The sequence below is a fragment of the Sebastes fasciatus genome, chromosome 8, assembly GCF_043250625.1.
Source record: "Sebastes fasciatus isolate fSebFas1 chromosome 8, fSebFas1.pri, whole genome shotgun sequence".
Lineage (NCBI taxonomy): Eukaryota > Metazoa > Chordata > Actinopteri > Perciformes > Sebastidae > Sebastes > Sebastes fasciatus.
The window spans coordinates 16,443,053-16,458,169 of record NC_133802.1 but is presented as its reverse complement, the minus strand read 5'-3'; the positions used below and the strand labels follow the sequence as shown (position 1 = coordinate 16,458,169).

The window sequence follows — 15,117 nt, the reverse complement described above, 5'->3', positions numbered from 1 at the left end:
GCTTTTTGTGTTTCATTAGGATGTGCGCCACTAAACAAATCCTCTGGTGCTGCGTTGGCCTTTCTTTGTCAGTTTGGTAAACAGAGACTGTTGTCTTTCAAGCGTTTTCAGCTCCTTTACCTTCTCTGTTTGCTGAAGTGGAGCGAAAAAAAATAGTATGTTTTTTGCCTTTTATTGGCCTGGCTATTTTCTGCGGTCATTGTCAAATCTGGTGTGCGCTTGCTAGTCTGCTAACATCGCCTAATGTTATGGCGTCACTGATTTAACCAAACGTGAAAGTAGCGTAACTCTAAACGACTTGACAGCTGATTGGCAAATAATCATTTTGTGTCAGAAGGTGGCGGGACGCCTGTGAATTTGATTGGATAGAAATTTAAACAGCTTTACAAAGTGACTTTGTGTTATCTAATTTATGTAGGCTACATATTCTTTGAACCTTAAGCGAGCCACTCAGAAACAGGTAGCAAGCTACTGGTAGCTCTGGTAGGATGGATTTTGATTATTATAAAAATATTTAAAATATAAAGTTAAATGAAATAAAATTCAGAAATCATGGCTGTAGAATAGGGAACCTCAAATCACTGTTGATTATTTTCTGTAAATAGATCAGTGGTTTTGGCTGTTAGCAGGCAGAGACTCTCAGTAGTGGGGAACATGATGAGAGAAGGCGTACGCCTTGTGGGGAAGCATAAATCTTGAAAGATGCTAACACAGTGATCGTACCGTAGTAACCCTCTGGTTGCCAGGTGCACTGACAAAGAAGTCGCGATCATCCCGACATCTCTGATGTGTGCTGCTGTGCACGTGTGTGGCCCGCACAAGTCAAATGATGTGGGATGACTGTGCATCATCAGCAGTTTGTATAAAAAGTAAATCAGCAGTCAAAACCAAAATGATAAAAGCAGCTCGCTGTGTGTGTATACATGTTTGTGTGTTTGTCTCTTTTGCATGTGTGTGTTGTTGCATCTCTAATTATGGATTACAGAAACCCATAATGATTGTGTTACTGTGCTGTGACGCACAAGACCGTTCTCTTCACAGGAAACACTTTGTGATAGTTGTTTGTGTGTCTGGAGTGTGCGTTTGTGTGTGTGTGTGTGTGTGAGGAGCAGCAACCGATCCGGACGCCGGCTACTCAGAATGAAGGGCTCATAAGCCATGAGAGGGTGTGTTCACCATGTTTGTGGTGTGTGTGTATGTACGCGACACAGGTGGGGCGATGGCTACTCACTTCCTCCCAGAGGAAGTCATAAATGCACCCGCTTGGCTTTGACTGTGCCTCTTCCCCTCATCTAATGACTGCCATACTGCTATAATGGCCTGTAAGGGAAGGAGAAAGAATCGTGGCAGAGGCTGAGGCTACGCTCTGTAGGGTGCTCTCATTTTCTCTCAAACTGTACAGATGAAATTCATACAACAAGGAGTGGAAAATGGAAAGCGATGCGAGAGAAATAGTTAGTGTGGGAGTTTCACAGCAGCATCCAGCTGTTCTCACGAGCAAAAAATAAAGAGCTTTTACAGTAAGGGGCGGGCGGCTGCTCTGGAGGCTAAAGAACAGGTCTGGCTTTCTCCCCAGAGGGAGTGCACCTGCGCTGGGCTACAGGAGGAGGGAGAGGTCCCTAGTGTGGTGGAAGAAAAAGAAGGCCCTGGAGCAGAGAGGTATGAAGGAGAAAAGAGAGGGCACGGAAAACATGAAGTAACTGGATGGATGATAAAATGAAAACGGTAGTATATTCCTCTTCTGAATGGAGACCATTTGCTTTGTTTTAAGGGGTCACACAAGCATAGACAAGAGGTGGACGTACACGTAGTCACTGTGACCTCACCCATTGGTTTGTGGATAGCCGTTTTGAAGCCTCGAGTTCGGCGATTTGGCCGTCGCCATGTTGTTGTTTTTTTGCAACCAATAGTGACAAGAGAGTCAGTTTAAGTCATTTTTATGCCACCAAAATGTTAATACTAACTTTCATGAACTGAAAACGCACTGTGAAAGGGTTAAAGTTGTAAGACGAAAACACGGACAACTTCCAGACCGGACAACGCCGTGGTAGCGACCTGTCAATCACAAGGTAGCCCCGCCCTAAATCATACCCTGCTTTATGGTCTATTTGACTAAATGGGACCATAATTTACTAAATGAACATCATGCTGTATTGAAGAAGACTTGAAACTAGTGATTGAGACCATAAACTCATGTTTAAAATGTTTACTGAGGTAATAAATCAAGTGAGAAGTAGGATCATTTTCTCATAGATTTCTATAAAATCGGACTTCTTTTTGCAACCAGAGGAGTCGCCCCCTACTGGCTATTAGAAAGAATGCAAGTTTAAGGCACTTCTGCATTGGCTACACTTCAGACACGGAGGTAATGCCCACTGGTCACAAGACCAAAAGGTTGTTAACCACTGGGGAAGTGTACAGTGTGTAGTAGACTCAGTATCTGAGGTCAGCTTCAGGTGTACTTCTTCATCACAAGAATGTACGTCAACACACTCAGTATAATGTCGTTGAAGGTGACTTGGGGCTTGATGGAAGCTGTGATTGACGGAGTGGTCCACAGTGCAGATATGGTCCAAGTGGACAGAGAGGAGGGCTGGTGTAAACGAATAAAGGTTTAACTCCATTGTTTTCAGGAAGAGCTGAACAGCTTTTCAAACCAGTCCAATGTGTGTCCGCAGCAGATCGAGGACAATGGGAGCCTAAAGCGAGGCCATCTAATGGCCAACAGAGAGCAGAGCTGTCCCTCATTGAAGAGTAATTAGATCCTTTCTTTACTCCTGCTCTGGCCAATCATCTCACAGTGCTGCCTTTGTATAATGTCCTTCAGCAACTGGGTTTAATAGAGACATAAATGAAAGGGGGTGTAGGGGAGAGAGAATCCACTGGGAAAACTGCATAAGAGGGAAGAGGGGAAACAGGGCTGAGGAAGACAAAGAGGCAGGTGTGCAGTGAAAGAAATAACACCGCACTAGCTGTGCAATGAAACATGCATAACATTTACATCATTGCTCACTTATATTACTAACAGCTGGTATAGAGCAGAAGTATGCTGTCGTCAGAAATTCTTTTGAATTGTAATGTGTGTGCGTACATTAGTGTGATGATAGCTTGGCAAAGATCCTTTTTTTTTTCTAACCAAAGTTGTTCAGAGTTCAAGGGCGGTCGAATCTGATAAAGAACGCTTGAGTCGCAATGGATAGCCGATGGATGGCTAGATAGCGGCATGGCTCTGTTGCTCTGTTTCAGTCAGTTCGTTCACCACTGTGGTCCAGACAGAAGTATCTCAACAACTACGACATTTTGTACAAACATTCGTGGTCTCCAGAGGATGAATCCTAATGATTTTGGTCATCCCCTGACTTTTCCTTTTCCTTCATTTCCAATTGCCCAATAATTGGAAATTAAATATCCCCCTCTATAATAACTTTGGTTATCCGTTCACTTTTCATCTAGCTTCATTATCAGGTCAAAATTACAATCTGTCCAATACTTAGGTTTATGACCAAACACCTGCAAAACTAATGACATTCCCATCAGCCTCAGCTGTGCTTTGTTTTAAATGTCAGTTAATATTAGCTTGCTGTAGAGCTGCCACGATTAATCAATTCATTGGCAAATATTAAATTAATCGCCAACTATTTTCATAATCGTTTGATCGGTTTGAGTAATTTTCTAAGAAAAAAGGTAAAAATTCTCTGATTCCAGCTTCTTAAATGTGAATATTTTCTAGTTTCTTTACTCCTCTATGACAGTAAACTGAATATTTTTGAGTTGTGGACAAAACAAGACATTTGAGGACGTCATCTTGGGCTTTCGGAAACACTAACATACACAACATTTTTCACAATTTTCTAACATTTTCTAGATCAAACAACTAATTAATTAATCAAGAAAATAGTCAACAGATTAATCAACAATGAAAATAATCGTTAGTTGCAGCCCTACTTTGGATATATAAATGTCAGGGAAGCAAATGTCAGTAAATCACATCACATTTCCCAAAGCTCAGGTCTTTAAATTGCTTGTTTGTCTGACCCCCAAACCCTAAGATTCAAATTTCATTTTTGTCCTTGTAGAGCTCTTTATAATCTCTGGTTTTGATAAGTGCTGTATAAATAAGGGAGGGAGGAAATCTCTACTCTAAACTACAGTATATAGAAGAGGTACAAGGCCGATGAAAGAAAAAAAAATTACCGCAGTGGGTCTGGGTAGATGATGTATTGTTTTCATGGTTTTTGCGAGCTTATAAATGTTTAATGTGTTTGTGTGTGTGTGTATCTGTTTGTATATGTATGTATGTGTGTGTGGGCGGTCTGTCTGACAGATGATAAAGAGGGAGGTGGAGGGAGAGCCATGAGATGATGAGAGACAAGGCGCTGACCCCTGGGATGTCCTGCTGGGACATGAGAGGAGCAGGGTCAGGGGGGGCACGTCTTGGGGGTGTAGCCGGGTGGGGGGCTTGGAGAGCTGGGATGTGGGGATGAGAGAGAGGAGGGGATCGGGATGGGGGTACACCAAACATGGAGCCCCCAACTCATGAGAACCAGATGAAGGGCAGACTGGATAACTCTCTGGGGCTATGAGAGGAAGAGAGGGAGAAGAAAGGCGCTCATAAAGCTGTCAGAGTCCGGCTGCATCTCTCTATCACGGCTCAGTGTGCGCCAGATGCATTGCTCCTAGTCCTCATGAATGTTTCAATCATAAGCCAACACGTGTACTGCATATCTATAGATGTTTTTAATCTGGGACTGACCAACAGTCTGACAAGCTGTGTCAGCTCCTCGCTAACAACCAAGGTTGATGGACTGTGGAGGAAGAATGAATTGTAGAAAAAGACATTTGTGTTTTGTTTTTTCTGTAAGATGCAACTCAATACCACACAAAGACGTTTTAGTTTCATATGAAGCCACATTACCCCTCTGTTTCCCTGCACACATTTTGAATCCCTGCTCATAAAAAGGGGGATGCAAAAGAGCTTGTGAAAAGAAGCAACATTTTCTGCACACATAAAGTCTGTCTGATGATACATTTTCAAGTTTTTTTTTTTTTTTTTCGCAGTGGAGCACGATAAAGAATTCCTACCAGTGCGACGGCATCACAGAGAATTCAGATTCGACCTATCACGGATCCCGGAGGGCGAGGCGGTCACCGCTGCTGAGTTTCGTATATATAAAGACTTCATCCACGAACGTGTCGATAATGAGACCTTCCGCATCAGCATCTACCAGGTGCTGGAGGAACACTCTGATAGGTGAGCATGGCTTTATGGTTTTATTTGTTTGCCCGTCAATATTGTATATTTCAATATGGTAAAAACAACAAGTAGAAATTTGTCATGTTGCTAAACAATGATCAATTATTAAGATGGTAAACATTATACCTGCTAAACATCACCATGTAAGCATTGTCATTGTGTGCATGTTAGCATGCTGATTTTCGCACTTGGCTCAAAGCACCGCTGTGCCTGAGTACAGCCTCACAAAGCTGCTAGCGTAGCCTGTACTGTAGACTCTTAAGCTGGGGACACACCAACCCGACATCAGTGAACTAGCAGCGATGAAAGCCGACTGTTGCGTCGCCTCACGTCGCCTTTCTTTTCGCCAACAAGTTGCATCCGAACACACCGCAAAGACTACAGCTGACGGCCAGTTATCACGTACGCTCTGCGCCTGCGTGAGATGAAATAACTCTCCACACGGCGGTAGTCTGTATTCGTCATTCAAAAAAGGGAAACCGGAAGACAGAGGACTGCGATTATACAAGCCGTTGTTATGATACGTACATAAAAACAAAGCAGTGTTCTGGCGACCATTTTCACACCAGTCTCGCTCACCACTCAGCTTCATTCTAGATGGTTATGTTGTGAAAATATCCGTGTATTGGTGTGATCAGATGAGATGAAGATGAAAAATGAGAAGAGCCCTCTGTGTATGTCGTCTTGACTTTACTCGTTTGCTTGCTTCCCTCACTTCCGTTTCTCTTCTCTTGCACTGATTCGCTAAAGCTGAACAGCCAATCAGAGTGATTTCTCCCACTGACGGGCACTGCCGCCGATTCAACATGCTGAATCGGCCGAATAACCTCCAACACGGGCATACTAGAGCCGACGGTGCGGGACACGCCACAAAAACTAGGCCGACGGACGCTCACCCATGGCCCCAAGCTGACCGTCAGCTTGGTGTGTCAGGGCCTCAAGTCTAAAGTTATTTATTTATTTAAGAGGAAATGACATTCGCTGGTTCCATTTTCTTAAATGTGACTAATCGCTGCTTTTTTTCTGTTTTATGTAATATGCCTTTTTCACAGCAGACATTTGTCACACTTAGTAGGAAAAAGCATAGGTGTTATTACTAATAACATTAACCATGGCTCTGTTCCATTCAAATGTCCCAGTAAACCATGGCAGTGTGTCAGGGAAACCAAAGCAGCTAAATGGAATTCAGCCATCGTTCATTTCACTATTTCCTACTGTGAAATGTCAAAATATATGAAATGTGTGAAAAAAGCCTATTGAATGTCTTTAGGTTTTGGACTAATGTGCGTAATTTAATGAAATCGCATTGGGAATTCATATTTGCTTTTGTCATTATTTTCTTATCTTTTATAGAGAATTAATTAATTAATTAATTGAAAAATCGACATTTTTGTCAATAATGAAAATAATAAATTCAGTCCTTATCTGGAAGCTTCTCCAATCAGAAGAGGTCTTAGCCCCACCTTCTCCGTGTGGCTAATCTGGGCCGTCCAGAAGGTGTATGTAACTCGGGAATGGCCAATGTCCTGCTCTCCTCGACCCCTCCTAAAGGTTTCTGTTGTCCAGAGGGAACAACACAGTCATTTATTCCTCTGCCAGAGACGGGCCTGGGTACATGAATGAACCAGAGCTCTGTGACACACTATCTGCCCAGTCAGAAAATAGGTCGGGATACATGAATGGCCACATGAAGAACAAGGGATTTTAGTCTCCGATGGTGAAAGAGTAGAAAATCCAGAGTTCAGTGTCGGACAATAGGACTGACTTGGATATGCACTATTTCACTCGCTACTTTTCACACAGTCTTTTCCTCTTTCGCAGCTGTGTTTTTTTTCTCTCCTTCTCTCTCTCTCTCTCTCTCTCTCTCTCTCTTTGGCTTTCTGGCTCTCCCACAAAATTCCAGCCAGTGATGGACTGTGTGTAGTGTATGAAAGGACCGGTCGTTTATAAAGCCATTATTGTCAATTAAGAAAATGAAGTGTTCCCCTGGGCCTCACCATCTGGAGCCCTCCCTCCCTCACTTACTCTTCTTGCTCCATCTCTCTCTCTCTTTGCTTCACTCCGTCACACTCCTCCGACTCCCTCTCTCCACTCCATTACTTTGCGCTTCGGTCACTTAGCTTTACACTCCGTCACACGGTTTCAGCCTATCTTTTGTAATTGTGCATATAATCTCTGTTGACTTGTGTTCATCTCTGACCTTTTAAGTGTGAACTTTTATTGTGTCCTGCGTCCTCTCCAGAGAGTCGGACCTGTTTCTGCTGGACTCTCGGGTGATCTGGGCGGCAGAGGAGGGCTGGTTGGTGTTTGACGTGACAGCCACCAGTAACCACTGGGTCCTGAACCCCAGCAGGAACCTGGGTCTACAGCTTGCCCTGGAGAGCACAAGTGGTGAGTGTCACTCAGATCAGTGTATTCCCTGGCACGTACTATAGGAAGTCACAGGTGGACGTGTTACCGGTGTGGCTGAAGATGAAGAAAATACATCAGAAAAGGACAAGAACAAATGTACAAAGTGGAGGTGATGACAAACCAGAAAAAAACCATAGAGATGAATCAACACCCTCCTGACATTGTAAACAAGAATTATGAAAGGCACAAAGATGTGATTAATTGTACGGTTGTTGTATTGGGTTTGCTTTACATTGGGCAGGTGTATATAGTGGTACATGGTATCTACAGTACCTTAAGTATGAATTAAAGTTGCTAATTCAGTTAAAGTAGTTACCAGTTATCCAGCAGTTACCACTAGGTCAGTGTTTTTCAAACTTTTTCAGACCAAGGACCACTTACCCAATCCAAAAAAACTACTTCAATAGCATATTTTATAGGGCTGTACCGAATTGTTCAAAGCATCATTCATAACATTGCCATTCATATTTTTATTATTAATAACTTTGCATGCAGTAGTGAACCATTCACCTTCTATTCCTCTCTCTCTGTCGCTTTCTCAAACGCACAGTTTGTGATGCGGCGCTCAGTCCTCAGTCCAAATTGAAATTTGAAGACAGCTTGAAAACCTCAATCTTTGAATGTAAAAAAATGGCATTCAGTACAGACCTATTATATTACAAATTACAACACAGCAAAACAGCCAATGTAAATGTTTGAATTAACATACATTTGATTTCATTTTGAAAACAAGACAGCTGTATGCTACTCGTTACTAGGCTGTGCAGTCGCTCACTGAAAGTTGATTTGAATTCTAAATTAAAAACATATTTTACCAATCTACCATCTACTCGCGGACCACTCTTTGAGAATGACTACACTAGCTATACCCGAACATGTAATCAGAGTAAAGATTGTACACTACTTTGGTGAAAGCATGATTACAGAACAGAAGTAAATGGAATTAGTTACCCCCATCCTTGAGGTCAAACAGATCCAAATCAACTATATGTGCATTGACATCATGGCCGTTCTGAGAATTAGATGATTCATTCTTTGTGTGCACACAGCAAAGATAAATCAAACCCTGCTCCTCGTCATTCATCAGTCATTCCTCCCCGTCTCCATCCGTCAAACCCTCAGCATCATTAGCGGGCATGCAGAAAATACACTGCGTTATCTAAAGGATAACATCTCAGCAGGAGTTTGTCATCACAGGGCCTGGATGTTAGTCAGTGGAAAAACTTTATCAACAAACAGTGTGAAGACCAAGAGCGTGTTTGAGAATATTATCTCTCCCAGGATGGCAGGATGTTACATGTTAGGTGAGGAAAACAGACACTGTATTGCTTTCATGTTGTGGGAGGGGAGTGCTAGAGAGAGGCTGTATCCCTGAGCGTGTGTTTGTGTATGAAGGGTTATGGGTGAGCATGCACAGACAGGCACACGGGACATCCCGTCGCCAGCGGCGACCAGAGGCCTTGATTTACCACATAACGGTGATCAGACGCACACATTCTTCTACGTGAGAAGTAGATAGACTCTGGCGGAGAGCACATGCACGAGCATGCACAAACACACCCACACACACACAAACGCGCACTCAAACACAAGTAGAGAAGCTTTGATGTTCAGCGCTACGTTTGTTCTCGGCGTTTCAGAGGTGGAGAAGGGATGAGAGAAAGGGAAAGGAATTCACAGAGGGAAATCTCATTTGTAAAACAGACAAAAGTTGTTGCAGGGAGGAAAGGGAAGACCACACACATGCAAAATAAACTCTAAACACACCAAGTAGGCACACATTTATTTCAAAAGCATTCCTTTTTCTCCCCCTTGTACATCACCCCGTATGAATAAAATCTACATTTCTGTGGTGCCGACACCTGTTGAACTGCTCTCTCTGTCTCCCCCTACAGGAGAGAGCATCAATCCTCGCGTGGCGGGGCTGATTGGCCGCAGTGGGCCTCAGAATAAACAGCCCTTCATGGTGGCCTTCTTCAAAGCCACTGAGGTGCACCTGCGAAGCATCCGCTCAGCGCAAGGGGGGGCCAAACAGCGTAACCCCAACCGCTCCAAAGGGACAAAGAGCCAAGAGGCGCTCCGAGTGGCCAATGTTGCAGGTAAACACGCAAAGTGTGGGTCGTATATACAGCCAGTACTGATTTATGTTGTTGTGTTGAGCTGGTTTAATCTGGCTTTTGTTGGCTATGTGAGGAATCCATGGAATGAGACACAGATGACTGGTCGGACATATAGTGTGTACTCATTGACACGCAAACACAAGCATCCACAAATATATCCAGACCAACTAAAGTATTCCATTGGAACTGATGTGACTTTTGCACGACAAAACATGTGATGCATACTTGGGGCCTTTTGTTTTAGAGGTGTGAGAGGGGTTTGTTTACGTGGAGCGCTGTAACATTAGACTGTAATGCCTGAGCTTCAAGTATCCCTCTGCTGTTTTTGTTTATTTACACAAGCATTACAGAGCAGTCGGAGCCAAGTTCCCTGCGTGGAGGTAAGGCAGCGCAGGCTTTTATGGCAGAGCACATCTGCGGTGTGCTGTAGGGCAACCGGGGCCACAACACATGGGCCAAATGGGCCTGTTTGGAACTTTGGATACCAGCAGTCTTTAACTGGATGATGAGAACCAGTCGCTCATGATCATTTCCAATGTGAAACGCTCTCAGGAACTAATGCGCCACAGAGCCCCAGAGGTCACCGGAGGAAGCGAGAGAGATACCATTAGATAGAAAACAGACGAGTCTTTTTTTTAACACGTGGATGGGGTAAAAGGGCTGAAGAAATGGTGAAGAGAAAGCAGAGAGAATAAATAAAAGACTTGGAGTTATGAAAAAAAAGGGGCGAGCCTACTCCGTGTGCACATCTGTTTCATCCAGTGGAAACTCAAAGCCCAGTAAAGTGACCTCTAAGCAGGGTGGCCCATTCATTTGAAACAATTACCAAACTACTGCTGTATCTGGAGGTGATTTCCTTCAGCCATTGTTTAAATGTTAATGTTTTGTATGAGGATATTGGCTGTGTTTAGGTCTGTTCTTTATCATCGCTGTCTAATTGGGGTCCGACCACAGCATAGTTGGTCTTGTAGCTGAATGGGATAATAGCACACGTGTTGAAGTATAATCTTTCTCTCTGTCTTCTTCCTCAGAAAACAGCAGTACTGATCAGAAACAGGCCTGTAAGAAGCATGAGCTCTACGTCAGTTTCAGAGACTTGGGGTGGCAGGTATGGAAAGCATTCCTCTCACAGGTAGCCCAGAATAGATTGCCCCTACAGACGGTGCAAGTCTTGATAAATGGCACACTAGAATCTGTCCATATAATACTTGTTATTTCCACAGGGGACAAGTCCACCACACCTTTACAGTTTCAGCTGGATGTACTCTTACTGTCCAGCTGCCACACAAGATGCCCTCTTTCGGTTATTTTCATTTGTAACAATATTCTCAGAGGGGCAGCTGTGGCTCCGGGGGTAGAGCGGGTCGTCCTTTAACAACAAGGTTGGCAGTTCAATCCCTGGCTCCACCTGTCTGCATGTCGATGTGTCCTTGAGCGAGACATTGAGCCCCAAGTGGCTCCTCAGGTGCTTTACAGCAGCCCACTGCTCCTAAATGCTTAGGCTGGGATAAAAGCAGAGGTCAAATTTCATGTATGTATGTGACGATAAAAATAAAGTCTTCATCCGAAATTGCATACTATGCACTACATACTCAATATGTGTACTATCGTTCAACATACTTTTGTGCGAATAAACAGCAGTATGTATCTTTTCGGACACACTGAGCAGTAATTTACGTCGTCACTTCCTAAGAGCCTCCTTGTCGGTTGGAGATGCGTAACCATGGTAACCCGTGCCAACCTCATGTGACCAAAACGATGATTTGCGAGAATCAAAAAGTCTGAAATAATTGTAAAAACATATATTACGCCTAGCAAAGTGAAATCTTATACTTGCAGTTAAATTGAAGCGTTATTGATGTTACAGAGCTGTCCGTCAACGTCCGTTATGAACGTTGTCGTTGCATTGCATTGTGGGACATTTATGCCGACGTAGTGTCCAGTGTTTGCATACCGTAATATTTCACTGGAAATAGTATGCAATTTGGATACTATTGGTTTCATATTATGGTTTCGGACATACTAAAAAAATCTCACGTACTATTGTAGCATATAAATAGCAATAGCAATAAGCTTCAGACTTTTTTGCCCTGGTTTTTGTCTTTCAAGCTACATACAAGCTGCCCTAATCCTCTGATTATATAGCATGATTACACCAGACACTTCTTAAAAATACACTGAAAACTGATACAATCAGTCAATTAATCGATTAGTCCAATGACAGATAATTAATTAGAATTTTTTTGTTGAGCTATTAATCATTTCAGTATTTTTAAAGTAAAAATGCCACTGATTCCAGCTTCTCAAATTATGTTTTTTCTTTGTCTTCTATGAGAGTAAATCGAATACGTTTGTGTTTTGGACTTTTGGTCAGGCAGAACAAACAATTTAAATATTTCAACTTGGGCAGAGAAATAGTTATGGGAATTTTTCACAATTTTTTTTTACCTTTTATAGAAAATTATAAAGAAAATAAAGGGCAGATTAAAAGCTATGAAAATATGTGTTAGTTAGTTGCAACTGTAAATTTATAATTTGATAAACAGCTGGCAATGTACAATTATAATATTCTCCTAAAAGCCACCAGAATCAAAGATAAGGCCGTAATAGCACTGTGCTCTTTTTAGTAAAGGTGCAAATACAACATTATATATCATCAGTATCAGGTCCATATCAACGGATAAATAAATACCATTTTCCCCAATTCTCCAACCTAAAAGTCTCTCCGTCTCCCTCCCTTCTCTCAGGACTGGATCATCGCTCCAGAAGGATACGCGGCGTACTACTGCGAGGGAGAGTGTGCCTTCCCGCTGAACTCCTACATGAACGCCACAAACCATGCCATTGTGCAAACCCTAGTGAGTAACCATGAAAGCAGGGAACAAAAACCCAGCAGTCATGTTAAGAGTCTAATCATCTCATCAACTGTCAAGACAATGTAGCCGCTGTTGGAAACGCTGTATTTAATGATCCAGAGCAGTCGCAGATTGTATTTTAGAGTAAACTGTCATCGGTGATGTGACACGGAATAAGCTTTTTTCCCCCACAGTACTCAGATTCAGTGTATGACCCTGTGTGATGCATCCTTTTTTACCAATATTCATCTGTGGTGTAATGATGAATTTTAACATTTGAACTGCTCTTCCCAGGTTCATTTTATTAACCCGGAGACGGTTCCTAAGCCTTGTTGTGCCCCCACACAGCTCCACGCCATCTCAGTGCTCTACTTCGATGACAGTTCCAACGTCATCCTCAAGAAATACCGCAACATGGTGGTCAGAGCATGTGGCTGCCACTAGACTGTCAGTATCTTCACAGACACACACACGCACACACACACGAATAGAAAGGGCTTCCTCTCGCTGTCAGGCACCATTTTAAACATTGAAAATGGATTATATGTATTTTATGAACGTTTATAGCGAGTTTGAGGCCGTCTCCTGTGTGGAAGATACTCTCGTTACATGTTTAAGGTTGTCCTGAAGCAAACACCATGTTGTGTGGCCGAACGGGAATTTCAATCAGTTTTTTAGACTCCTGGCCACAAGTGCACACACACACACGCACAAACAAACCAACAAACACGCACACACACACTCACGTTTGTGCTTTCTACTGTGTATACAAGACATTAAAAGCAGTGATTGTTCTGTATATTCATTCACAGTCAACAATCTTTTTTGTTTATTTCAATAATTATTGTAGTGGATTCTTTTACTGTAGATTTTATATATATTTTTTATGACTGAGACCCAGATGGATGTTCTGAATTTCTTCTATGTACAAAACTGTGTAAATATTTTTTTTTTTTTCAAACAAAGCAAGAAGTGTATTTATTTCCTAGAATGTCACTTGGGTTTGTGTTTTTCTCCTGTATGTAATGCTGCCTGTTTTCTTTCACACAATAGTACACACAAACTCTAAGGAAAACAAAAGTTGACAGAAAACTACTTTGACGCGAGCGTTGAGTTCAAACTTGACGCGTCTCTCTCCCTCTCACATGTACGCTACACACCGATGGCGGGAGGGCGATTCGTGACAACTTGGACCTGTTTTAAACGTCTACATATTTCATCAGTCGAAGCTGTTCCATGTACCTGACGCACATTTTTATAGCAACAATCAGCCGAAACGTCAGAGAGAGAGAGAGAGAAGCATCTTGCTCTGTGTGCTAGACATTTTCAGGTTTATATTCCTCTGCTGTAATACAATCTGTCATATTTAAAAGGTCTATTTATTGAGAGCTGGCTAAGATGTTCCACAGTGTGCTCCGATGTCTCAACCATGTTTTACTGCTGAACTGGTACAACAATAAACTGGGAGAAAAGCAACAAAAACACCTCGAGGTGTGCTGTTTTAATCTGGATCACTTCTTCAACATGTTCCCGCACAAATATTTGCTTAGATTGTAGCTACATCTTTCACCTGCTGTCCTGAGATCTGTCTAAAAAGTGGTTCCTCGCTTGTGAAAAAGCAAACTGTTTTCTCAGGTTGCGGTACAGTACTGAGTGTGTGTATGAGTGTTTGTGGTTTACGCCTGTGAGGTGTGGATGTGTTTTGTTTTTTTGTCTTTGGGTGGGTGGATGTTGGCACATGCATCTTAAACGTATAGCATGGAATCTGTATTTCATGTCTCCTACAACGGCATTTTAAAGGATTTATTTTTAATCTTTCAAAAGCCCTTTTTTGTGTGTGTGTCCAATACAAAAGTCCTGTGCTAATTATCCATTTATCTTTTTTTTCACATCACTTTGAATTGTTGACGTTGTTCTCAAACTGATCGAGCCCTGGATTTTTAATAACAAGCTGCATTTTTTCGCATTCAGAATATTAATGTAATTTATTTCACAACATATTTCACATCTAGTAGCCTACACAGACAGTTGCTTTGTTGATTAAATTACAAAACAGATCTCATTGTGTGTGTAAATAGGCAGGTTTACACTGCCCTCTGCTGGGGAAAATTACATAGTGTGTTTCTCTACTATCACTATGAACCCTTTTTTATAGATATTTCTTATCGATCTGAACTTTGGATTTGTATTGTCCGCCTGATCAGTATCTTCAGTCAGCACCATAAAGCCTGTGAGGAGGAGGAGAAGGAGGAGGAGCCCATGAGAGAGAAAAAAAATCCCTTACACCCACACACACTTTCATTTTCACATGAACGTTTCGGTATGATAGTATAGCTGTATAGTGTGTGTGTGTGTGTTTAAGTTAATGCTTACTGGTGCTGTCCTGTTGCCCACATGCTGCTGACTCCTGTGGGGGGAAATGACAAGAGAACTTTCCAATTTACAGAAAACATAACTTCATTTTATGTAGCAGTTG

The 15,117-nt window shown here is 42.3% G+C and overlaps 1 protein-coding gene across 2 annotated transcripts in view; it reads left to right on the top strand.

Moving 5' to 3' along the window:
- The window catches only part of bmp7b (bone morphogenetic protein 7b), a 36,636-nt gene extending 22,513 nt beyond the window's left edge, over positions 1-14,123 (top strand). For both annotated transcript variants that reach the window (XM_074643827.1, XM_074643826.1), the window contains exons 3-8: positions 5,059-5,251; positions 7,497-7,645; positions 9,562-9,765; positions 10,818-10,894; positions 12,534-12,644; positions 12,936-14,123. In XM_074643827.1, coding sequence (XP_074499928.1) covers positions 5,059-5,251; positions 7,497-7,645; positions 9,562-9,765; positions 10,818-10,894; positions 12,534-12,644; positions 12,936-13,085 — 884 coding nt within the window. In that variant the 3' untranslated portion in view covers positions 13,086-14,123. The remainder of the gene's footprint in view (positions 1-5,058; positions 5,252-7,496; positions 7,646-9,561; positions 9,766-10,817; positions 10,895-12,533; positions 12,645-12,935) is intronic.
- The last annotated feature ends 994 nt before the right edge of the window (positions 14,124-15,117 follow it).